At 40.7% G+C, this 27,109-nt stretch overlaps 1 protein-coding gene across 1 annotated transcript in view; it reads right to left on the reverse strand.

Moving 5' to 3' along the window:
• COL4A2 (collagen, type IV, alpha 2) overlaps positions 1–27,109 on the reverse strand; it is a 165,993-nt gene that overhangs the window by 50,953 nt on the left and 87,931 nt on the right. Inside the window, exon 6 of the mRNA XM_009892158.1 lies at positions 88–222. Within this exon, the coding sequence (XP_009890460.1) occupies positions 88–222 (135 nt within the window). The remainder of the gene's footprint in view (positions 1–87; positions 223–27,109) is intronic.

Below are 27,109 nucleotides of genomic sequence, written 5' to 3' on the forward strand. Positions count from 1 at the left end.
TGCCCCTAGAGTGAAACAGCACAATTAAAATGATGTTCTGCCCAGTATTTTGCTCATTAGCTAAAACATCTGATATTCAAAAGTTACCACTTCTCCTTTGGGTCCACTTATTCCTGGATATCCTCTTTCACCTTTGTGACCTTTGGGACCTTGCACTCCTGGGATTCCCATCAATCCTGGTGGTCCAGTGAACCCCTGTGATCCAAGGAGTCCCGGCTGGCCCTGATAAAAATAATAAGAAAGCCTTTATTTAGGAACAGTTGCGACGCACGAAGCCGGATTAGTTATCACTGCTGCAATGGAGTGAAACTATTGAGGAGATAATAAACACAGCATCTCCTTCCATTCCAGCAGGCCATACTCTTTGACGAATGTCATCTGGAAACACCACACAGAGAAACTCCAGCAATAGTGACCACATTGCATGTGACAAAATCAATACATGGAAATTAACACTCGAATCAATATTCACTACCTGAATATCCATGGCTACTCTATAAAAAAAGTGTTTTCTTTGGAATAAGGCTTCCCAAGAGTGACTCTCACTGACCTACAACATCATCAATTACACTCCAAGCATGTAAAATATGTTTAACTGAAATCTGCTTAGTGGCCATATTTCTTACAAATGGAGTCTGATATTTAATAGCAGGAATTTCTGCCTCTTTGGGGATGATATTTCTATTTAGCAGTGGAGCCTGAAAATGATTAGACATGCACGCATCCACACAGGTTGAAGAGTTGCACGCAGGGCTCCCTTGTCATCCTCCCTTCCAGCGCTGGTTCAGCTCTTTGGGCCACTTCAAACGTTGTTTAAAAATAATCCCCTGTTGACTGCCAACATCACAAGGCTCAACAGGAGAAAAAATCATTCTAAAATGACACAATGGTGGTTTAAGTAATGGGTTGTGACAGTATGTCTGGATCTGTGAACCAAAGTATTTGAAAACCGTTCCAGACGTAGTGTCACTGAAGGCCCATATGTTTTCCATGCTCTACAGTGCACTAATGACACTAATAGTAAATGGCTGCAATCTTTTCTGGAGAAATATGCTTCAATGGCGCAAAATGAACTGATAAACAAATAACATCTTGTTTCAGTATAAAGTACTTACACTCTTGCCCATCCTGGAAAGAAAGAGATAGAAGATGAATGGAATACCTGTCCAAGAAGGATAATAGTTCAGCTTCATTTAATGTCATTGAGGTGTGAGGAGTGAAGGAGGGCAATGTGGGGACTTGAAGAAGTGAACCTGAAGATATCCTAATTTCTTTGTATGCAGAAAGTTGTAGTAAAGATACTGAACAAGGCCTTATTGATTTTAGGCAAACTTTATTTTATTCTCATATTGAAGGATAGGCCTATTTGTGACACACTTTCAAAACTTCATTGTCAACCATCTATCTATAATTAACATTTATCTATGCTACAGTTGTCTTAGTATTGCAAACCTGAAACAAACGCTATGACTGAAACACAGCTTACTTCTAATTTAAAAAAAATAATCAATTTTCCATGCTGCTTTAGTGGAAAATGGCTGTCACAACAGTTGGGGTAGGTTTTTATATTTTAAATCCTGTTGTATTGTATCAAAAGAGTCCATACTGAGAAGATGACATAGCCAAACAAAGTACAAAACTCAGTGCAATTTTTTTTCTTGGAAGAAGACTAGGAATGAGCCAGTATGAAGAATGAATTACATGGAGTTTCTCGGGACAAGCCACCAGGATGGATCTCTCACAGTATGGATCTTTGGCTATACTGTTATGATTAATTTGACAAAACTGATGGTTTAGGAGCATTACTAAAGGACACCATGGATTTAAGTGTTTGAGCTGTCAGCATGAAAGAGAATCTCTCCTCTGCCTACAACCAAGCCCAACTTTATACAGCATCCCTACTTCTAACCCAAGCCTGCTCATGTGGATTATTAGGTGCTAGAAGGCCAACGTCTTTCCAAGTTAACAAACTGAGAAGTAACAAAGGTTATATGAATACATATAAAATATAATATGATTCGTGTTGGCAGGAGGCTTAAGTATCTGAACAAGCGGCTGGTCACTTCCTTATGCCAGCCACAGCTGGCTATTACAGATTCATCTTTCTCCACATCAGTAGTTTTCAGTTTTTTAAAAATCAGTGCATCTCTAAAGGTTATCCCATGGAGGTGCAGATCCTTGTATAAACAGATTCGCAGCAGGTGTAATTTTCTTAGTTACCTGCTGATGCACTAGAATAATGATTTAAATCTGAATCAATATTCATCAGTGTGAGCTCCAAGATCAGGAAAAGAAGTCTTTTTTGATGCCACTTTTTCTTGACTTTACTTACCCACTATGGCTAAAAGATTAAGTATAAAGAAATTAAGAGCGCGTACATATGAGCATACACCATGAAACCGCCTAGGGAAATAGTAGATATTTCATTCATTTTAAAAAGTGTACCATCTGTGTTCTTCATTGTTTTTTGTAGAGCAGTATCAATTCTTATGCAAATATCAATATAAAATATTTCTATCTAACTATAAAGCCTTAAAATGTAATTAAATACTTCAGCTAGTTTGTTCTTCCCCATACACCCAAATCTTGAAAGGAACCTTTAAAAAGGATGAAAATGTATCTCATACATCTGCAAAGTACCCATAAAAATTATTCTAATTGAACTGTAGAGATTTGAGTTGGCTCCAGTTTCAGTTTAATTTTGAGAGTATCTGAAAATAAACGCTTCAGTTACTTCCACCAAGAAAGGAAAACATGGATTCTTACACTGAAAATGCTGGTTAATTTTTGAAGTACCTGAAAACCAAAAGAAGTCAAATAAATTCCAAAAGCTACTCATCCACCTGAGATATGCAAACCATCTCTTTCGTGCCCATCTACACCCTCTTTGTGGGCAGCAGGCTGCATGCAGAACGTGTGTAAATAGTCTAATTGTACCTTCTGATAAAATGATGGTTATGTTCAGAATAGTCAAATCCATGCCCATCTTTCTGCAGGGGCCACGCAGAGCTGCAATATTTCAAAGGTGGCATTACATGGAACATGGTTACCTCTCTAATTCCTACACCAAATACCACTCTCTTACTTTCAGTTCCTTTTTCTTATCTGGTGTGGAGGAAGAAGTAAACAAGGAATGGAAAATGAGGAAGAGAGCTGGGCAACGCCAGCGCCCCTTCTCTGTAATTATCTGATCATTTGTTTGCTGAGTGCCAGCACCCCTTCTCTGTGCTTTCCTGGTAATTATCTGATCATTTGTTTGCTGAGGAATAGGGATTATTAATATTATTTGCAATACAGACAAGAGAATTGGTCCTTCTGGGACCAGTTTAGCAGCGGGCTACATTCAGAGCTGTAGAAGTACTTCATATCATGACAATGTTTGTGTAATGCTTCAGCCAATTAGTACCTTGGTTTGTTAACTGAATTAACTTTGTTAACCTTTGTTAACTCAGACTTGTCAGCTTTTACTCTCCTTTCTTTATGTTAGCTCTTTTGTTGAACAAGTATGTCCCTTTTTCATTAGCAAATGACCTAAGAACATTCTCTCTTTTGCAAAGGTCATTGAGGAGATTTAAGCAAGACAATCAATTTAAAAGGTTTAGTCAAAGAAAGCATGACTCAATTATTAGAGTCCTGAATTCCCTTGTGTGAAATATGCCACACATGGTACTGCTCTGCTTGTGCTCCTGGAGGGTCAGCAATCGCAGAAAATTCTCCAAAGTTGTGAAATTGTGTCTGGGTTAAATTTCAAAAAAAGAAAAAAAAAAGAAAAAAAAGAAAAAAACAGGCAAGCCTAAGGAAACATGCTATCCTTATCTCTCATATTTTAGACAACTCATAAAGTACTTTCTCCGCTGCTCCCTTTCCTTAAATGATAAAGCCATGCAGAAACGTGCTCTGGCCCATGGTGCTCTCTGGCAGACAGCTGGGGTGAACTGGAATTCTTCCCAAATCCACAGCATGGCATGATGACCACATGTCACCTACCAATGGATTCACAGGCCAGCGCTAAGAGGCTTACCTAAGCGTGCCTGGCATGCTATGGCCAGCACCTCGGAGGAGCACAGGAAGAGGAAAGGAGAAAGTGGGTTGAAGGCTAACAAGAAGTTTTTCTTTGTTCTTACACAAAATTTCCATGACCGTTCAGATGAATTACAAAGCTCCCAAAGTCACGATACACTCCTAAATAGGCAGTCCCTGCTTTGCTCTTCCTGCGACTTCAGCTGACTGGAAGAGGTCTCGCCCAACTCATGTGGCCAGCCCAGCCATGTGCAAAAGCTATTTACAGAGAGGAGCAAAGGTCACAAATTTAGGAAGCCTGGAGGAAATCTTCCCAGAAAATATTTGCAATGTTGTATATACATTGTCGCTTGTCCAGTGACGTGCATGAAAGAAAATGCTGTCGGGGTTGTGATTGAATTTAGTAGCTGCATTTTGCAATTAAGTCCCAGTGGACTTAAGAAGATCCTGAACAGACTCTTAAATCTGTACTGAATGTTCATGTTTTGCAGCTTGAACTTTAATTTCCAGTTCTTTTAGGATCAGTCAAATGAAAGAGATGTCATGTTGCAATCCTTTCCTCCTTCTAATTTACTGCTAAATTTACAGTGTGGAAACAAAACTAGTAGAGGAGGATGAGCGAATTTTGAAAGCAACAAATTGTTTGAGGTGCTATACAAACAAAGATACAATAAATGACAGTACCTGCTCCAAAGTTTTTAAAATACAAGAACACCATCATGAAGTGCTGAGATATCCACCTACCAGCGTGGAGATATGAAGAAAGGAGAAAACTGTTGATTTGCAATAAAGAGGAGACAGAATCAGAATTACTGCAGAGCTTCACTGTCATTGAGCCCATTTCTCCACATCTCATTACAGACTTCCATTTTGCAACTGCTTCTGGTATACGGAATGTGATGACTCAGTATTCCCCACAGGAAAACGATCCTTGTAGGCCATCATTTATTTCAAAGTGGACAAGAAGAAAGGAGGTTAATTCCCTGACATTTTAAAAAGGTCATTGGTGAAAGGACAAGTTCACTTCCTGCGGGAAGGGTGACCTGACTGTGACGGACAAGCTGGAGTTGGGACTTTTTGTAAGAGGGCTTAGCCTGAAACGGTCCTTGTAAGAACAGAACGGATGTGACAGCAAGGACCTAAATGCAGTCCCACTACAGGAAGACCAGCAAGCGGAACACAGAGCAGCTCACCAGGGAATAAAATCAGTTATAAGGAAAATGAGCACCTTCTGAGCTAATTAAAAGTGCTAACCCAGAAAAAGGCATCCACACAGGCACACAGGAAAGAAACAGAAAAGTTTTTAAATGTAATACTGGCAAAATGTGGATAATGGGGCATAAACATAGGGAATTTGCGATTCTCTGAGGCACAGAATCATAGAATAATTTGGGTTGGAAGGGACATTTAAAGGTCATCTAGTCCAATTCCCCCTGCTATAAGCAGGGACATCTGCAACTAGATCGGGTTGCTCAGAGCCCCGTCCACCCTGGCCTCGAATGTTTCCAGGGATGGGGCATCGTCCATGGAGGTAAGCATAGTAAAGCAATTGTTCAGCCCAACTGAAAAATGTACAACCTTAGTGCTCCTCCCCCCACCCCCTAAAAAACCCAAACCCAACAACAACTACAAGGAACAACTTCAAGAACCCTGCTGCGGCACACTGAGTCAGACTGGGATGGGCACATCACCTTGTATTTCTCTTGGAGCATAAATCCAGGAGTTTATGGATGGAACATATCAGAGGGGAGTACGTAGGGGAAGGGTTCAGCCCCATGCAGTGCACGCTGTGCTAGAAATACTTCAGCTATGGGGTTGCACGGCTTTGGGCTGAGAGACAGAGACCAAATGGAACATCCTGCTGCCGTAGCTCAACCAGTTCATTTTGAGTTGGTGACTGCTTCTGGTGGCCCCAGGCTGCCCAGTATGGACAGATCTCCAGACAGCTCATCGCACAATGCCCTCTGACTATTTACAGAACCAATTCCAAAACAAGTTTAAGACCCTTTGGGTCTTAATTGGTTATTTTTGCATAATCTCTCCATGGCAGGGATACACGCATAGTCTTCCTTTCCTGCCAGCTTTACTAATGAAATTTTTGTTTACTCACGCTTCTTGGTAGTTACTGGAATGAACCAAGTTTAAAATACCTCTCTTTCAAAGCTTTGCTGGGTACAACTTCAGTCACCGATGAGCACAACGTCTACTGTGATGCAGAAGACACTAGTACATTTCTACACCATACATCATTATGCTGTACATTGATAATGTAGTTTGAATGGTTCCATCCACCTCAGCAACTCAGAGACTGTTTTAGCAAGACTTAAACATCTTTGCAATACCACCTGGGAAAACTAGGTCAAAGCAATCCGTGGAATGGTAGAAAACATAAATACATAGGGCAAAACATAGCTAATGCCAGCCACTGAAAAGATTATCTGGGAGAAAAAATCCAGATATTTGTGCAGACTTGGTTGTTAAACATATTAGCATATCACTTTATTTCTGTGTCTTCAGGACTGTAATAACAACTATCTTCTAAAACACAGATGATCCATCTCAATTTGCAGTGAGCATTCAGAACCTCCTCACTAGATGGCACCAGCCATTGCTGCTGCATGCAGCCCTGACCACCGCAGGTGCACCACCTTTCCAGAGCATGTTATAACCTTCAGGAAATCCGATAAGGAGTTCAGGTAGTGTCAAAACACCTTTGTGTGAAGTCTAAGGCAACAAAAGCAGAAGGTTTCCTGCAAAATGACTGGTGGTGAGGTAACTGGGAAAGTGCAAATGAAATGGGATGAAATTCATCAGGCAACCAAGCAGCATGCCTTCCCTCGTGCAATAGGACTTGATCTTCTAAGAGGAACGAGAAAAACTTATTATTTTATTTCCCCAGTGGATTTCTAAATTTACATTTAATGTCACAGGCCTGCATCTTGTCAAATTTGTGTTCTGAATCTGTATTTTACTCTAGGGCTGGCATTAGCTTCTGCCATCACATGGTTACCAGTGTTAAGAAGTGATGGACTTCTGTGACCTAACTTGACTATTGATAAGCAAATGAAGCAAACCTTTCTCATGTGTCTTAAGCTGTGTGATACTCAATTCTTAAACACAGAGTAGCACTGAAAGAGTCAGCAGGCTTCGAAACAAAAAAAAGTACATAGCTAATGGTTATTTCTATTTTTAATTTATCTTTTGCTACTTCAGAGAAGGTTATTTAGCTGAATTTCACATTCCAGCTCATTTTCTCAGAAAAAAACCCTTCCGTCTCATTTGTTAAAAAGCTTTTTTATTTATATCAAAAAGCAAACAAAAAAATTAAAAAATTCACTTTAAGTTAAAAATAACTAAAAAATGGGGCTAGTTCAGCCTAGTGGCATGGTAACAATTTGCTGCTCTTTCAACTACATTGTCTGGACGTGCGACATTTTCTCTCAGGACAGCAGTGACCAAATGACATTAATTCCAAAGCAGTGATTCAGCTTGCAGAAGGGTTGGGTTTTCTTTTTTTTTTATTTTATTAAGGAAGGAATAAACATTAAATCTTCATAAAAAAAAGAACTATGAAAGCGTTCTCTTTACCAGAAGCCACAGCCCTTTTCAGTGGTCAGTAAATGAAATAATTTTGTACTGCTTTCTGTTCCCACGGTTTGATCTAATTTGTGATCTTTCAGAAAGTTGCTATGTCACCCAAGAAGATAAAACATGTGTAAAAGAAAATACATGCTAGAATATTTTATATTTACATTGGTGCATAAGGGGAGATCAACAGATGTAATCTAACCATGCAAATGCAATGCATTTGACACCATTTCGCATGACATCCTGGTCTCTAAATTGGAGACACATGGATTTGACCAATGGACCACTCAATGGATGAGGAACCGGCTGGATGGTCGCTCTCAAAGAGTTGTGGTCAATGGGTCCAATTGGCAAGCAGTGACAAGTGGTGTTCCTCAGGGGCTGGTACTGTTTAACATCTTTGTTGGTTACATGGATGTTGGGATGGAGAGCACCCTCAGCAAGTTTGCCGACGACACCAAGCTGTGTGGAGCAGTCGACACGCTGGAGGGGAGGGATGCCATCCAGAGGAACTTAGATAGGCTTGAGAGGTGGGCCTGTGCAAACCTCATGAAGTTCAACAAGGCCAAGTGCAAGGTCCTGCATGTGGGCCGGGGCAATCCCATGCACAAATATAGGCTGGGCGGAGAATGGATTGAGAGCAGCCCTGAGGAGAAGGACTTGGGGGTATTGGTTGATGAGAAATTCAACATGAGCTGGCAATGTGTGCTTGCAGCCCAGAAGGCCAACCGTATCCTGGGCTGCATCAAAATAAGTGTGGCCAGCAGGTCAAGGCACGTGATTCTTCCTCTCTACTCTGCTCTGGTGAGTTCCCACCTGGAATATTGCATCCACCTCTGGAGTCCCCAACATAAGAAGGATGTGGACCTGTTGGATTGGGTCCAGAGGAGGGCCACAAAGATGATCAGAGGGCTGGAGCACCTCTCCTATGAGGACAGGCTAAGAGAGTTGGGGTTATTCAGCTTGGAGAAGAGAAGGCTCCAGGGAAACCTTATAGTGGGCTTCCAGTATCTGAAGGGCACCTACAAGAAGACTGGAGAGAGACTTTTTACTAGGGCATGTAATGATAGGACGAGGCGTAATGGCTTTAAACTGGAAGAGGAGAGATTTAGAATAGATATTAGGAAAAAAATTTTGACAATGAGGGTGGTTGAGGCACTGGAACAGGTTGCCCAGGGCAGTTGTGGAGGCCCCACACCTGGAAGTGTTCAAGGCCAGGTTAGACAAGGCTTTGAGCAACCTGGTGTAGTGGAAGGTGTCTCTGCCCATGGCAGCGGAGTTGGAGCTAAATGATTTTTAAGGTCCCTTCCAACCTAAACCATTCTATGATTCTATGATTCTATGATTCTATGAATGTAGGTCAAACACTCAAAAGAACCAGTTAAAAGTTTCTTCATGTCACAAAATACATAGGTGTATATGTCAGAAGCGTTTTCTGCGCTTTGCAGAGCTGCTGTAGAAAGAATGATACCTGGACCATGGCAACAGTCTCTCGAGATAAACATCAGAAAGGGCAAGTCTAGACAAAACCTCACAAGGATTTCCATGCTAAGTCTTCAAAAGTTTATTGTGTTGAGGAAAGGACAAGAGGAAGAAGGAGAAGATGTGGGAAGGAAGCGGTGGGCAGAGGGGAAGGGTGGTTTTGTTTGCAGACTCAGTGAGAGGATAGCTCTGAAAGTTCAAAGCAGCATCTCTGACGAAGTTTGGCTGCACACACAAATGATGAGGTGGTAAGTGAGCTAGTGTTTGAGTTTGCAACACATCAGATGTTTCTGGAGCCTGCCTGCATTCACGTTCTTACTGTCTGTTAAATATGAAGTACCTTATCCTCCGCCACTGAGAAGTAAGCTGTAGTAGGGTCAACGTGTATGCACATGCTAAAGGTAGAGCAGTGGTTGCCAGGCTATAAATTCACATCCTGGCTTAATTCTTGATTATTTACTGGTTTGAAAATTTGTAATCAGAATTAAGACATATGGTAGGAAATACACTATCTGGTGAGCACACTTTACTGAATTATGTGATAAAACTTGTAATGGCTTGAAAGGTACCATTTTTTTAAGGGTTGCATTTATTGAACAGATGTAGACATTTATCTACATGCAGTGTAGTCATCCAAAGCCCCTATCGGGGAGGATTACATCTTATGCCATAATATATCCTAATGCAGACATTCAAACTAGGTGAAACGAATGCATCCTGAAAGTGCCCATTTTTCTCAACTGTCTATAAAAGGAACTTGCTCAAATGCTGACCTCCACATTACTGCTTTTTAAACTGCACAAGGTGGCAATACCCCAAAAGATCAAGTCCTGGAACTGTGGATTTAGCAGTTAGGATTAAGACTCAAATAAACTTGTGCATGAAAATTATGCTGCATGAAAAAGGAGCTAGATATAAATGCAAGTATAAATGGAAGTAAGAAATGTTTCAGCATAAAAAAGTGATCAGATGATAATGCCGTGTGCTCAAAAGCATATCCATTTATTCCAAGTACATCATCTGTCCCCTACCTTGCTTCCTTTTTGGCTACTCAGATACATGTTTCTTTTAGGCTGCTAGGAGCCACATATATACCAGCACTTCTATATAGCTTCTTAGATCAGTTTCTATCATCTTTATTCAAGGCATAACAAAATTTCTGCCTACATTGGGCTCTGCTGAAATTCTAGTATGGGCCTCTGGAAGGACGTAAGGGGATCATGGGGAAATCTTCAGATTTTAGAAACCTGCAGAGCTAGCAGAGGGGCTGGCCTGACACTGTAACCTGGACGGGTGTTTTGGGTTAGCGTGACAGTAGAAGTGCGATTAATGGAGCTACGCATTTTATGTTGGTTAAATCGAAAGTACCAACCTAAGACACAAAAAATTTACTTCTATTGATGCGTAAATATTGTCCCTCTAAGTTCCAACTAAATACTGTTTTTAAGAAAGAGTTAACTAAAATAACTTAGAAATGTTACTTTGAATGAACTTAAAGTTGAGATCATGAGCTCATGATGTTTTACAGAACACTAAAATGACATTGATTTATTGTTGCAAAACATTCATTACCATTTAATTAATTGGAGAAGGTTAGTTTGATAGCCAACCAAAAATTCACCAGAGAGGAAAACCACCTTGCCAAATTTGCTCTTACAACCAGATGAACCTCAAAATGATGGGTGTGGAGCAGGAGGAACCAGGGAACTCCCAGCTACTCCGTGACAGTTGCTGTCTCATGCTTATGTAAAAGGGCAGATTTTGGTCATGGCACCTATTAAATGTTTGACTGAGCATTTTGAGGGATGGTGAATGTCTCACATGTTTTTAGCACACGGAGCATGTTTTCCAAACAGAAGAAAATTCTGTTCATTCAACATGGGTTTTGACAGGATTAAAAAAGCCAGATGCTTTCCAGGGCACCATATGATGCAGTGCAATTGTCCTAATCTGCTAGCATCTACACCAAACTCTTTGTTTCAATCTTTCCATTCATTCCATTCATTTTATTACCATCATACTATTAAGATCAACTGCCTTTTATAACTTTTTTAAAGTCACACTCCACACAAAATCCTAAAAACTTGCATAAGACAGTGGGTTGGATAGCTGTAAGGCTGCTGCTTGGCTAGCTGGGCTCCTCAAGACAAGACAACAACCAGCACCTGCTTGCGCTAGAACATTCAGTCATAGACCCGAAAGCTGATCCTCCAGCCCAATTGCTTTCAAATGGCTTTCGGTGGTGTGTGGGAGTGTTCTCAAGATCCTAAAATTCAGGAAGTTCAACACAGATGTTTTCTGTCAGTAGGCGTTGGAAGCACCAATAGTAACATCTGTTCACTCTTCATATTTGTGAGAACATTTTTCTTCTGTCCAAAAACCATTCACTGTTGAAATTTCCAAATTGTGCAACTGGCCAAAATGTTAAGCTCATTAGGCTCCATGAGTTTAAGAGTATGTGAAAATTAAAACCCCTGCAGGATTTCAGTCTATCATATGCCAATTTTTCCATTCTGTGCTCCTCTTCTGTTTAAACAAAAGCATAACTACTTTTGTGGTGGGAACAGCTATCAAAACTGACTTGATCATGCAAGTATAAGGCACTACTGACTGTTTTAACTGTAGAAAGAACTTAATTATTTTACAGAGGCTGTGACTTTTTTTAATAAGGTGTGTGCTGAGATACCCTCTCCACATGGGAGCGCAGAATACATGCTCTAGTAGCAAGTACAAGGGACTTGGTGCAGTCCTCAGACACCCTCACACTGCAGTCATGGGAATTTACAGTTTGGGACAGTCTCCGAGTTCCCAGCAAGGCCAGATGATTGGCTCTGAACCACCAGGAGGGATGGGGGGCTTTAAGGCAGATGTGTGCGGCACTATGAAGAATCATTGTTGATGCAGAATAAGAGATGTCTTTTTTTCTCCTAACGCTTCTGGACAGATGGGTCTCAAGAGCAGTGGAGTGCTGTGAGATCATCTGAATGGAGTTTGTAGTTGTTTTCTCTACATGATTTGCTAATCTTGATGTTATTATCGATGCAGATGCTCTAGAAATTTCAGCAACTGGGACTCTGGTGAAGCCTGCTGTTGAGTCAGCTTACAGTGAGGCTAAATGAACCCTTATGCCTTCCAGTGGATGTGGCTTGTTAACATCACAAATATTCTAACGCAATCACTTTGATGGTCTTTACACCGAGCCTGGCTTCGTGTTGGGTTTGTCTCCAAAAACAACAAATAGTTTAAGTAATATCTGTGAGAAGTCTTGCGATCTTCAGGTAGTAAATAGGAATACTGAAAACTGTCAGCAGATGTCTTTTATACAATACAATTAAGTTTCATGTCTGTTGTACGCACAGATTCACAGAAGATTTTAATAAGTTGACGGTACTAGATCAAGCTAAATGATCTGGGGAAAGTATTACAGCAACCAATTACTTGGAGAAGTCTCTGTGATCCCACACAAGTCGTTTTTTGTTTTTTTTTCCTTCAAATCAGGAAGAAGGGGCATAAAAATATTTTCCTTTGAATCCTGAAGGAAATAGTTCATTATCGTCTACCTGAAAAAAAATAATCTCTCTGTTGAATGTAACTTGTGATAACAGTCTTGAAGAGGGTCAAGAGTGGAGTATGAACTTGAACAGGACGGTACAGCTCTCCAGATCCATTACGAAAGAACCAGTTTTTCTGTTATACTCGGTTTGAGGCAGCAATAATGGGGGCCAAGAGTGCCCACACATCTTCTGCAGATTCCAAAATCTCATCACTCCTGGGAGAGGATGTTCTGGAGAACATCAGCAGCAGACAGTTCCACAGCTGTTCAAGGAGAAAGCTTATTTATCATTTCAAACGCTGATTTCAAAAGCTACTGGAAATTTTTTAACCATTTATTGTAGGCAGTGTGGGCTACCCAGCTGCTTCAGCAGAGGAACAGGATGAGAATCAGAGCAAATCATTTTGTTTGATCCTTTACTCCTTTTCATTCTGCAGATACTGAGGGAGTGAAGGTATTATTAAACTGTAACGGCTAGTTGCTTTTACTTGAAGGACATGCCATTAGTTTGAGAAGCCTTTCGGACAGGGAGAAAGAGTAGAAGGAGCCTTCATGTTCTACGGGAAAACAGACAGCTTGCTAAAGAATTTGTCGTGACCACTCATCCGGGTCGCATCACTGGGGACTGGTTTCAGGCTTCAGCTTGAGGAGAGCATCTTCAGTACTTCAGATTTTGATTATGGAGTGCCTCAAAGCTTTGTTAAATTAGCGCCGCCTTGGCTAAAATACGGTCTGCTTGCAGTATGAGTGGTGTCAAAGAAATCAGTGCCATGCGGTGATGTGCTGTCTTCATGAACTTATGATAATGCACTTGCAGACATGCTTCCATCAGCCTAATGGGAGAGGCTGCATTTATTGACAGGGAAATTCGAATTGCTGGTGATGAAAGGTCAGACTGGTGCAGTTCAGAGGTTAACCATGACCCCAAAGCTCTGCTAGGATGCCTCTCCTGCTTTACCTTGTCTGCTACAGGCAAGGATGAAAGGAAGCAAGAGAAAAATTTGAAGCTACTCCTCCGTTCCAAAAAGCTAATGCTGGAACATCTGTACCTTAGATTTATAGGTCCTGGATCCTTCAGGTACCTGAAATGACCTCAGCTGCCACAGGGAGTGTCAGTCTTCTGTATTTTTGACAGAGAGAGTAAGAAGCGCACTTTATGTTCATGTGGCTCCTCTCAGTCTTTCACCTCCCTCTTCCCTTTCTCCATGGAAAAGTGTTTCAGCTTTAACTTTCTTTCCTCTTCTGCATCTGGGAGAGTTTGTGGCTTACACTTAGCTTCTGAAAAGAGCCAATGCTACCTCTCCTATGCAAGCTAATGCCTATGTTTTTTATTGCTTTTTTTGTCAAGAGGAAAAGGACACCTGTTATATGAAAGCAAACAAACTCTGAACAATGTAATTATTGACCGCTACAGTGCTCGATACACTCTGATAATATGGATGGCTAAAAGAGTCACTACTGTCTAGAGACTGCTAATTCCAAAATTACCTGGACAATAACCAAGACTAACCAGCTACTACCTTCCCTTGCTGACCCTGCTTGAGCAGGGGGGGTTCGACTAGATGATCTTAAGAGTTCCCTTCCAACCTCAATCATTCTGTGATTTGGTGAAATACAGAAATACATCTGATGTTCAAATTCCTCCTTAAGATCCTAAAGTTTAGCTGCTTGCCAGGTCTATTGCTTAGGGTTTTTTTCATCTCTGTGACGTCTGCAGAGTTTTTCTATGTATTTTTCTGTGTATGTATTTATTCTCCCTTTGGTTCGCTCTCTTCAGATCTCTGCGTATCTAACACAAGCCCCAAAGCACTCTAGTTTCTTTAAAACAGATAAGGGGAGGGAGTCACTGACAGGAGACAGTATACTTCCTTACCATTAAACACTGATAATTACCATGAACGATTCAAGTAAAGTTAGCATTATGAAAAAGAGCCGAGCTGCAAGTTTATAGCTATCTGCCTGTGGATACAATAGCTGTGTGCTTGTTGCAGACATATTTGTGTACATGTGAGGTCTCCTGTATCTTTACAGTTCAGATGGGTGCAGTATTCACGCGAAAAGCTAGGCTTCTGCTACTGCAACGCTTTAATAACTTCAGCTAAAACCCCGCCAGACCTGTCACTCTACCGACTCTACTGCTTCAGGCAGAACTTGCAGTTCTGAACTAGATTGCAAAAGTTTCTGCTGTCAAGTTACCTGTTTCCACAGGAACACGTCAGCGAACACTCCTGAGAAAAAAAATGACTATTTTCTGAACACAGACCAATATTTCATTACTCTTTGGCATGAGAAATAACTGAAAGAGAGTGCATCTAAAAGGAGAGATTTGAAGAAAGAGTCAGAGAAAGACAGATGATGGAGATATTCAGCTTCCTCTGGATATTTCTGAGTTAAAGCTCTACTTCTCTTCCTACTCCCCCTGTCACCCCCAAACAAACAAGAAACCCACATCAGACTTTGGAACGGACAGATATATGAAAAGAAGAATATAAATGAATTTGCCTAATCAGGATGAAAAAATTTTCAGGGGCTAAGTTTGCAGTAGCGAGCACTGTATTTAGAATCAATGAAAACTTATTTCTAGTTATGCCAGCTGGGTTAATGCAACATTAGTTCCACAAATATTAACCCAACTGCAATGAAGAAAACCAGAAATCTGCCTATCTGCATATTCTTTTTGGTCTTGATGACTCTTGATGATTTTATCTATCTAGTTTCTACACATATTAGATACCTTGAGAAGATGGAACTAATTCTAAAAGAATAGTAACCCCATGGGGATTACGCAAGTCAGGAAGAATTTTAATGAAGCATCATAGAGAAAGTGTTTGCATTCTTAACTATGATAGATTGCAGACAGAAAAAAAATCAAAACCATTTACTTCCAGCATTCAATAAAACTATTTTATTCTGAAGAGAAATATGGTTTATTAATATTTCCCAATTAATTTTGGTTATTTATAAAGGCCTGTCTAGACACTGAGATATGGATGTCCTAGATTTCAAATTATCACAGAAATTAAAATAATTTTCTTTTATTTTATACAAAGTAGTTATGAGATTTCTGCAGAAGTCCCTCCTAGACTGAACTTCCCCCAACAAATTCAGATCTTAGTATGCAGAAAATCTGAAGAAAAAAAGTGAAATGTGTTTTGAAAATACAGGAGAAATGTTAAGGAAAACAGCTGGAAATGTATTTCAAGATCTAGCAAAAGATTGGACTTAGTATACTGCTTTTCAGCTGTTTAACTAAGTAACTTGCTACTTCATTCAAGCCATATCTTAGAGAAATGATGACCTCATTACCCGATTGCATACCTAATCCTTGACAGCAGAAATCAGCGATAATTTGAGAAAGCAGCTAACCGACAACAGGGCACAACATTCTTCATCGCACTGAGGACACTTGCTGCCCTAGACCTTCACTGATAAAATAAATAGTAGAAATAAATATTTGAAAGTAAAAAAATAAACGGCTGCAAGTAGCTGGATCAAAGTAGGAAATGGCAGGGAAAAGCTGTAAGAAGGGTGAGGAAGAACCTGGAGGAACGGCTGGCTCCGGCAGCGTGGGGAAGGCAGGGGACGCCTGGACAAAGGCTGGTGCCAGGCACGGGCACAGCCCCGCTCCCTGGTGGCATGGCCAGCGAGCTGGTATCTCAGGGAGCATTTCTACTATCTGCACCGTTTACTCTTGAAATTATCTTCTTAGTGGGAAACACTCGGCACTCTAATTCTCTCTGCATACAGCAAATGGTTATTAGGAAAGAGAAAAATAAAACCCCACCAACTCCCCAGCAGGTCTGAAGCAAAGAATTTAGAAGTCAAGGCCAGGACATGGGTGCTTGAAGGCTCCTCAGTTCCCACAGGCTTGGATCAGCGATTCCCTCCTTCAAATGCTATTACTGCAAGGCTCTTCGGTTAACTGTTTCTTTCTAGATTTTTCTGGTCTGTGCTATTTATAAAGCGCATGCATTACTTTCCTTCATACATAAGATACAGCTATTAATTGGTATGTTTTTAAGAAATACAGCTTTTGACTTAGAAAGAGAAATGACCACTAAATCCCACCTTGACAGGATATGGGGATCACTTTGTTCACTATGGATAAGCAAATTAGTAATATTAAGGAACCAGAAGAAGTTTTAGGAAAAAAAAGCAACAAACAAATTGGGGCATTAGATGCTCCATAAAGCCATGCCAAGGGACACCAGCATTTCTAAAGCCTTGGCAGCCACATGTCAGCCATCAATGACATTTACAGATGTTAGAAATAGTATGTCCGAGGTGGAGGGCAGTTGGGAAGAGATGTGCAGCAACACATGAACCCCTAGGAAAAAAACTGATAGAGACAGACTTGATGCCAGAACGTGATGCTGTTCAAGTGCACACCTCCCTCTCCCACAATGACAATGCTGCCTTTGAACCATACTTCAGCTATCAAAAAATACAGACTTCTGGTGGAGCATTCACAGGATAAAACAGGGAACCTACTGGAAACAAAATTAAGTATAAATAACCTTTTTGCTTTGTTTTTGCTTGTTTCTGCACTGTCTCCAGACTAACAGTAGCCAAACTGTAGCTAAACTGTAACTATTTTATTAAAGAACCAACTACTATAAAATTTACTTTTACCTTAATGTTTACCTGATATTAAAGAGTGACTGTAGGCTACACAGGCAAAACTACAGCCCGCTTATTCCTCAGCAAGTAAATGGTGCAGATACTGATGCTGGCTTGAGACTGGTTTGCACTGGGCTAACAGCAGTATCCCTCCTGTGCAGTGAACAGAAAATGGGAAGTACTCGTTGAGAAGAACACTTCCCTCCAGTCAATGCCCAGCACCTCCTCACGCTCACCTCTCTGAAGTCCACAGTGAGTCCTCTTCCACCCTTTGCAGAAACCCACATGGGTATCAATCCCTGTCTCACCTCAAGAGAGCCACAGGTCTCAGACAAGCCCTTCTGAATTGAGGTGAACTTCTGTCAGTTTGATATTTGATAATTATTTTTGTTAGACTGCTTCAGCATCAGCAGCAATCCTTCAACACACAGATAAAACAGGACTTCTTTTATTTATGGAGAAAACTAAGGAAGAGGTTTGGAAGAACATTTCAGAAGACAGTTTTTGCGCAGCTGTTAGCAACTTCATAGAAGAAATGCAAAAGTTATGTGTTGGGATAATAATCCACAGCGACAAAAATGTAAACATGAAAAGCCAGGCTGTGACTTAATTTAAGCCCCATTCAGTCACGTGCTAGCTAAAGCACGCTTTCACCCTCATAATTAAAAAAACATCCAGAAATTTAAAACAACTGAAGCCATATAGCAGTTGGACTTCTTGCACCATCCCAAAGACGCATAGTGAAAAAAATCAGTTAAGTCTTCGGGCTTAAATAGAAAATATGCAAGCATCAATTTAAAACACTTTTACGCTATTAATGCTATTAATCACTTCTTTTCCTAAATCTAATGGAACATGGATGTTTTCAGTAAAATGCATCAGCATTAGTTCCAGATTTAAAAAAAAAAGACGAAACAGTTGATCTTAAATTTTAGGAAATGAATTAAAAACCACTATTTAAAAGACTAGATTCTAGCTGTAAACAATATGTCTTGTTCCACATGAGGCTCATTAGAGATTAGATTGAAGCACAATGTTCTAGGCAGACACAACTATCAAAAGGGCACCTTGCAGGCCATTTTGAGTGGACACAAGTCAAAGAAATCTGAGAGTTATTCCAGCATGCCCTCATAGCAAAGCTGACTATCAGCAACTTACAGTCCATGGGTACACAAGAAGCCATTGAACTCACTAAGTGAGACTTGAAAAACGGGTATTTCATGACCTTCAGGATACGGCCCAAAATATGCCTATCTTTTCAGGTAACTTTAATACTGGATTACAGAGATTATATGAGAAGATTGTCAAAAGTCTTGCTAAAGGTCAGCTGTCTGCAGCCACACACACTTATTAATTTTTTGCAAGCAATGGTTGATGGCTGTCAGAGGTGCATGGGAAAATCTGCAAAGCAATTCCAAGTACTTAAAAATGCCTCTTTTTAAATGCTCCAATATATCCTTCAGGAGACTTAAATGGTATGGCATTGAATAATTATTTGTAATAAAGTTGTGGTATGAACACTTCCAAAAATTGTACTTACTGAGTCCTTTCTCCAAAGATTAAATTTTGTCTTGCACAAGCTCTTGCACCACTGCTACACCAATGAATAGTCCTGATGTGCAGCCACCAACAGGGATCCCTGGTGGGGCTGCTGCCCTAGAAGTCAGGAAGCCACTGGTTAGACCTCACTGCCCTGCTACTTCAGCCTAAGAAATGCAAACTACGCGATACTTTTGGTTAAATTAAGCCCATGCTAATTTCTTGGCAAAAGCTCATGAGTTCCCTTTAGGGAGAGATGGGTGCTGTGCAGAGTGGCTGCTCTCCTTGCTGTCCTTCCTAAGGACCACAGGAACCCAATGAGACGGTCGAACTCTAAAAAAGAGACCAGTGATTTTTGGTGGTGCCTATTTAATGGGGCTGCTCAAATGAAGTCATCCCAAACTGTTTGCTGCTTCTCACAGCTGCTTCTCCTTCTTTCTTTGGGAGGCAGAAATGAGGCATACAACACAGCCATCTCTGTACCACCTTCTTCTGAGTGGATTTCCTTTTGGGAGGGTGGAGAGAAGGGGTGAACACAGGAGATCTTCCTTCGTGGGGGCTGTTCATCCGCCTTGCCTAAGGGAGCCTTTGGTGCCACTCTACACTATTAGGTCTTTCTTCCACTGGTCTTCACGTGGACTGAGAGGAATGGGGTAGCACCCGGTACATGTACACCTACAACCCTGGTCAGTGCTGCCCACCTTCCTGGAGTAAAGAAGACTTTCCATCTCCATGCTATTGATCTACAACAGGCTCTACAAACATCTAAAAATGAACAGCTCCTGTGCAGTACTCAGTTTTCTTTACCAAGTTAAGTAAAATTCACATAACAATTGGAGAGATTCATTTTAATCCTCTGCATGAAGACTATGACACTAAAAATGAGCAGAAATACTATGAAAAATGAATGTCCCATGGCCACTTACTATTGCAAGCATGCAATACAGAGCTCCTTGTTTAAGTTCTCCTACACCATTCCAGTCTATTCTCTCCTCATTAACTCCACAGAAAGACTATTCATTCATGATAAGTTAGTTTGATTAGTTCAGATAATTTTCCATGGCTGTTCACATGCTCTGTTCTGCCTTCTGCAAAACTGCTTACAAGCTGCAGTCACGGCAAAGAACTTTTGAGTCACTCTCATGAACTCGCTCCAAAATTTGTCTGCACTGCCCAGTGCCTAAACCCACCAAAATAATCATCATAATGTTTGTATGTGGTGCCATTAGTTAAACGTTTGGAGCTATAGTTGAAGAAAGAAGGATTAGAACTTTTGCTAGTAATTATAATCAGATGCCTGCAACAATCATTGCGGTTTTGCCCAATCATTTGGTTGTTGCTCAGACAGACTATCCACGACATAAGCGGAAAATTCCCGTGAGAAAAGAGTCTGGAAATAAGGTCCAAATGGTGCACTCTATTGGCTTGAATGGAGAAAATAAGTGGGGGTTTTGTCAGTTTATTTTGATTATGGGGTAGCCAGAATAAACTGAACATACCCCAATAAATGACATACCTTTTATCATTGAAATGTATTCCTTTTTGCATTATTATATATTTTTAACATTTAAAAAACTGTGGATAGAAAAAATTTACTGGCAGCTGATACACACATACTAAATATTTTTATCCACATTTTATTGGTAAACAATTTTCTGACACATTTTGTAAGTAAACAGACTGTAAAACATATCTCTAGACAAGTATCAATGTAGATGGATAAACAGTCTGAGAGAGGAGGTTTCCAAAAAATCCCAAGCTATCGTGTAATATTAACAGGAATACAGTGTGCTCTCAGCAGCACTACTCGGAGCGAAATGTTATGCCCATGGATGGTAAAGCAATGAATAAGCTGCAGTGAGTCCTGGTTGTGAAGCGCTGTGTTTGAAGGCTGGATGTGAATGCCAAAAAATCTGTACAGTTAAGTGCTACTAGACCTACAGATCCCAAGTAGGCCACATGAGAGCTTATCACTCTTCTTGCTGTGAAAAAGCAAAGTGAAACACAAGCTTAGCCACTGCATACTTGCAGCTTTTCTAGATCTGCAGGGCTAAACAAAGCTGGCAACTTAAAGCCACCCAAGCCACCCATTCTGAGGGCAGTCCAAAGAGAGTCCAGCACTGGATTTAAGCAGTCTTAAAAACAGAGCTGTTCAGGATTATTGCGCTAAATGTTTTCTTATCAGAAAATACCAATCTGTCAGAAAGGATTCTTTGAATGGATCAGTTTAGAAGACACTGGGGGGAAAAAAACGGGACAGAATTCCCAATTTCAAAATGGGAGTTTTGGTCAAGATGAAAAAAGGTGCCAAGTTTTGTGCTAGCGAATGGCTGCAGCACTCACAGGAGACAGGGGAAGCTCAGGTTCAAGTCCAGAGCACAGCTGCATTGCCATGTCTGTACTTCTTTTTCTAAATAAGGTTTTCCATCTCAGTCCTTTAAAAAAATAATTCTCAGTTTTGCCTTATTTAGGAATAAAATATCTCAAGTCTTGAAAATATTTCAGGTCAGCAAAATTTGCTCTGTTAACGTTTTGTTCTGCCATACACCACCCAAGAGCAGTCTCCTCGCTTTTGTGCTGGAGGGCAGCATGTTTGGATCTTGCTGCCTCGTGCCTTTTACACCTGCTATGCTGTGAATGGAGGCAATGTCACCAGGCTGGCTCTCCTGGCCTTACTCCAGCCTAAGATTTCCTCATGCTGGAGGGAACCTCTTCAGCTGCTTTTACAGAGCAGCTTTAATTCCCTTTTCCTCTGCTGAGGTTTTCCAAAAGGGGGACTGAGCAGAAATTTCATCTTCCTTAATTTTCATCTTTTTCCCAACAGTGTAGCTTCTGACCAACATGGCTTTGACTACTAAAGTGAAGGAGGTAACAACTTGAGCACTCATTTTAATTAAATGGGCTTTCATTGTCATTTAACTTTTATACTCCCTAATCTTCATGTGAACTGAAATGCAAGTGTACACGCTGCAAATCAGAACTCAGATGTAGATGCACTTCTTTCTGAAAGAATTAGTGAAAAAGGAAAAGGCGATACAGATTGAATACAGTGCTGGAATAGGATGTTCACTGGCTTGCAGCAGTGGATGCAGAAAAGGTTCCCACTGCACACAGGGCCTGATGGCAGAAGTCTGCAAGAATAAGGTTCCCTCTGGGTGAACTTCTGGCCATTTACAGTTCCTGTATGTTAAAATCTATAATTCATAGATTTCTCTGCCTTTCACTATAAGATTTTCTTAATGCAGGACTATTTTAGCTTTCAATGCACAGCCATCACTGCTATTTAAACAGTTAGTATGTTGCAATAAACTCTATTGTCTTGTCATCTCTGAATAACTCCACCGAGTTCAATTACACCACTCCAGTACTAGACCAGTGCAGCTGAACTGGGAACAAATTTGGGTCTAACATCTAACAGATGTGCGATGGGAAAATTTCCAGTCTCTCCTTTTTTTTTTCTTAGAAAGCAGTTTAGAGTAAAAGCTAGTTTAACTCCAGTTTCTCATAGCTCAGTGTCTCTCACAATAACAAGCTTTAGGAATAACACGGGAATGAAAGAAAGCATACTAATATAACAAGAGGGAATAACAGCTCTGCTTAAAATACAAACTATTTCACATGCGTATTCCTATCCGTATTATATAGAATCCTTCCGCTGAAAGCATTCCAAGAATGTGCCATTTACCATTAAATCAATGAAGTCAAAGAGCATGGGAATGTGCTCTCAGATCCCAGAAGAATCTATCCAGATTGCGCTATCAACAACCTGCAATGTAGTGCAAGGTTGAGCCTGAGCCTGATACTTTGTCCAAAAGCTGGGTGATTATTTTTTTGAAAGCCTCAAATGCACGCATTTAAAGACTACCGTTTGTGACTGTTTGTCTCAGGAAAGTTAAGCAAAGTTAGAAAACAGTGCTTTCTTAATGAACATATTTTATATTCTCTCAGTCTATATGCAAATGTTTATTGCAAACAAAATGTATGTAAGCTGTTCTGAAAACAACCCCCTAAAAATAAGTAATTGAAGCTTAGTCAAATACATGGCAGAAGCAGGAATTTTGCTGAGTTATTACATGCTCAGCTTTTTCACTCCATGCCTCATCTAATGTTAGGACCCCAGCTTCTGAGATAAATATGATTCTTGTATAAACACATTCTTTCCAACAATATTCATCTGGCTCTTTGCGTCTAAGACCGTATGAAACGTTACAGAGCTCTCAGCACTTCATTCTCTCTCTCATTCAGCAAGCAAAAATAAATCTTTGCTTTTTCTGCTGGTATATAATATGCAGTGCCAGGAGCGGCAAAATCCTTCCCTTTTCTAGTAGTGTCTAGTGCACTCAAGAACTCGTTGTTAGCCACAGACGTGAAGAAATGTTAAACAAAGTTGCTACTGCATAATCATCTCCTCCTACATGAGCTCTCGTGATAGGTTTAATATTCAGCTGCACTTGAAGAATATTCTTGTTGAGATTAATGTGGCATCATAGCCGGACTGCTTGCGTAGTTTTATTTAGAGTGGCGTCAGCATCCCTGCAGAGCGATCCAGCTAGGCTATTTAAAACACGTCTCAACAAGGCAACAAATCAGATTTTTCGCACTGAATGCCCCGGAATTTTCACAGGGGAGTGGGGAAGTCTCAACTGCTGTTGGTCTTCAAAAGAAGAAGTCCTCACTACATGCAGGACAGAACATGGCTCCTCCTTTTCACTTTGGGCTACATTTAAAGAGAAGCACCCAGCACAGCTTCCCAGCTCCTGGATCCAGATGCTTATCCCATCCATTTCCTTACTGTATGTCAGGATGAGACACAGGTGCTCCTTGCCTCCTTCTTCCCCTTCCTCTGCCCCATATTCTACTGGTAGATCATGAAGCTCAGGAAGACAGAGGAATAGAGCTTGTAGAGGCACCAGCACTGCAGGGCTGGTTGCACAAGGACCTGCAGTATCCTTCAATTTGGACACTACTCCAATGAAACAGCAGCTACCAAATAGTTTCATGGGGACAACAAGCAGAAATTAAGAACAATACCATGATTTGACAGCTAAGATATCCCACTGACACTCTGTAGCCCCGAGTAGTTTAATTCTCAGCTCCATCACGCCTTTCCTTCTTAACACTGGCAAAGCTCTTTTCCTTCTTAACACTGGCAAAGCTTTTATAGCTGCATCAGCGGATAAAACTTCCTTCAAGTCTCTGTCTCTGGTGCTTCAATAGGCAGCATCTTCTCCAGTAGCAAAACCGTACCTTTTTCTCAATTTTTGCATCACTTTAGTAAATAATGCCCTTTTTCAGATTAGGACCACATTTCTGTGTGAATAATACTGACAGTAGAATAGCTGTAACTCAATCTGACATGCTAATTTGGAACTGTTTGTTAAACAAGTCCATGTTTATATCTTTGTTTATTACATTTTACAAAGAAGAAAACGTCCCTAAAATTGTTCGCATGACTTTTCTTCACAGTAAACTCATATTAATTGCGAGAGCGATTTGTTCAGTAAAAGCATGAGTAAGCACTCTTGCACACACACACACACGCACACATGCACGCAGAAAGCTCTTCATGCCTAGCGTGCAGGTGTCCATTTTTGTGGAGGAGGGGAACCACAGTTCTTTCACATTTGCTCATCATCCTTCTTGCGTGCCTGCTGAGCTCCACTCTCTGGAGGACCATCTCCGGGGAGAGAAACGTGATATGGGCAGCTTTCTATATTTAGATCCGAGAACAACTGAGAAGCCCAATGTCGGTCGCACTGAGCAGCTTTTCTCTCTATTGCCATGTCTACAGCAGCCTTGAAAATTCACGCTCTGCATAGCAAAGGACCATGCTTCTTCATCAACTATGAGTTGGCTTATACTCCATTGGCATTTGTAAAGCACATGAGTAATACTGAGCCAACACAGTGTACAGATGAAAACCAGAACCTGACCCACCAAAGCATCCTTTTCAAAGTTACATTGCTCCAGCTGCAACACAGCCCTTTGCATAAAACGGGGGCTGTTTTTTTCTCTTTAGTAAGGGTAATGGACTTTTATGGCTGAGTTCTCCATCAGTGTATGTTTGACACGGAACTAAAAAAAAATGTTTTCCTGTTTCTTTGTCTGTGTATAACGACATGTGCCAAAAGGAAGTATGTTTGGACATTATTATGCAGCTTGCTGAGAAACTATCTTAAACGTGAGGTTTCTTCTTTCCTACTAGCCATTATGATTCCTTATCTCAAGCATTCAAACTATTTGCTAATTAGTCTCTCTTCTGTTGTTTTTATGTGCTTTTTGTTGTTTTACAAAGTAGTTGCCACGAAAATAATAATAACTGGTGGACGTGAACATTTCTGTCTTTTCTTTTAATATTGAAAGGCCCTATTTTTATTGACTAGAAATGTTAATGTATCTCTGGGAATATTCTTGTAGAAAGCAGGTTGAATTTTGCTATGAGACTGTCTGAAAAGCTGGTGAAATAAAAAGACTAAGTCTCTTTGTGACTAATTGCTACCCCAAGTTATTACTAAGGCCTGATCTATACCATTAAAATGAGTCGAATATAGACCCCCATCTACTTTACATTATATAAGATACATTAGGCATAAAGGCTTCAATTATTTTTCATTGCAAGATTTGGTTTCCATTTATGTTATCTTGCTTTAGCCCTAAGGAAAATCCCAACATATTCAGACATGCTTGTCCATACGTTAACATATTTAGGGTGCTTTTCACACATACCATGCTCACAAAGTTGCCAATGTGACTAAAAGCAGGGGGGAAAAAAAAAGTCTGACCTGTATATGGGAACAAGAACTTTTGACCAGAGCTGTGCAGCATTGCTCTGGCTGGTGCTAGCATTGCTCCGCTAATGCACAGCTGAAATTCACAACTAAAACATGGAGATGGAGTGGTTGTTTCTTTTAAAAAAAGGTAGATGGTATCAAAACCAACTTCTAAAATCTTCCAACAGAAACATCTTTCCATCTGCTGCTATAGTTTCTTTATCCTGAAATTGTTCTGTGGAATTTCCTGTTTACTCTCAATCTCCTAATTTATAGATCACGTCCTTCAACACCAATGGAAGAGTTTATGTAATTCCCATTCACTGAATTCCTTCATTATGCTCTTTTAGAACAAACTGTATTATTATCTTAATGTGTGTAAGTTCAAGAGGTTCAGCATTTCTTTATAATGACTTTTTCTACAAACTCCAATTTAATTGCAAGTTTGAGCCTCTTACTCACAATTGCCTAATTAAAAAAAGAAAATTAAATTCAAACTACTGGAGTAAAACCTACAGTGTATCTTACAGAGTAACACTACCGTTAGTTTTGAATTTCCTCATTTTGTTGGTGCTTCCAGTATGCATTAGTTCTATGTGAAACACCGACAAAATAGAATGTCTCCTATTCAGTTACCTTCTTAAGAAATCCTTCTCCTTATCACTTTGATGACTGATCTCGAAGTACGGGATCAGCCTGGAGCAGACCCTCCAGTGTGAAAGCTGCAAGAGATATAGGTGACCAACTCAGAAGGGAAAAGTTTTCAAATACTTGTGTAAGGAATTGCCCTTTCAAGGAGTCAGTAGGATAGGCAGCCTTTTGTGGGAGCTCACCCCTGGCTAGACAGATTCTGCTTGACTAGCGGAGACCGGGCCCTGGCTCTTCTAACCACCTCCCTTTTCCTCCCACCACATTTCCTTTACAGAAGGTCTCTATAGCAAAGAACAGACACAGAAATCCAGCCTGCCCTGTCCTTCCTAGGCAGTATTTAAGGAGGAGGATGGATGAGTCACTTTTTCCATCTCACAGAAGCACGCACTTCCATCCTCAGCCCATCCAGTGCCGGCAACCTTCCTGCAGCCTGGGAAAATGGAAGAAGAGAGCCCTGGATCCCAGTGCATACCACCGTTCCTCTCTCTGTCACCAAGGAAGCCTTACAAAATCCACTCCTAGAACGGCTTTGGAAAATTGTGATTCAGTTTATTTACTAAAATAAGATTTATATCACTAAGGCCTCACTGCATTTTTAAGTGGTTTCTTGAAAATCTTCCAAAGGTTGAGTTGGGAACCAGATTCATTTTAGCTTAGCAGAAACCTTTTAATCAAGTATGTAAGAAGCAAAGGCCATTTGCTGCTGACTGTCCAAACTCAAGATGTGATTAAATAATACTCATGGCCCTTCGCCTTGACTCCTCTGCCTTCTCCCCTGAAGTAACATGGCAGAAAAGGCCCCGTTGTTCCCTCTCCAACACCATCGAGAGAGGGCTGGGTGCTCAGTGCCCACGGCAAGAGAGGCTGAGATGGCATTGAGCCATCT

Source organism: Charadrius vociferus, unplaced genomic scaffold (genome assembly GCF_000708025.1).
Source record: "Charadrius vociferus isolate BGI_N301 unplaced genomic scaffold, ASM70802v2 scaffold218, whole genome shotgun sequence".
NCBI lineage: Eukaryota > Metazoa > Chordata > Aves > Charadriiformes > Charadriidae > Charadrius > Charadrius vociferus.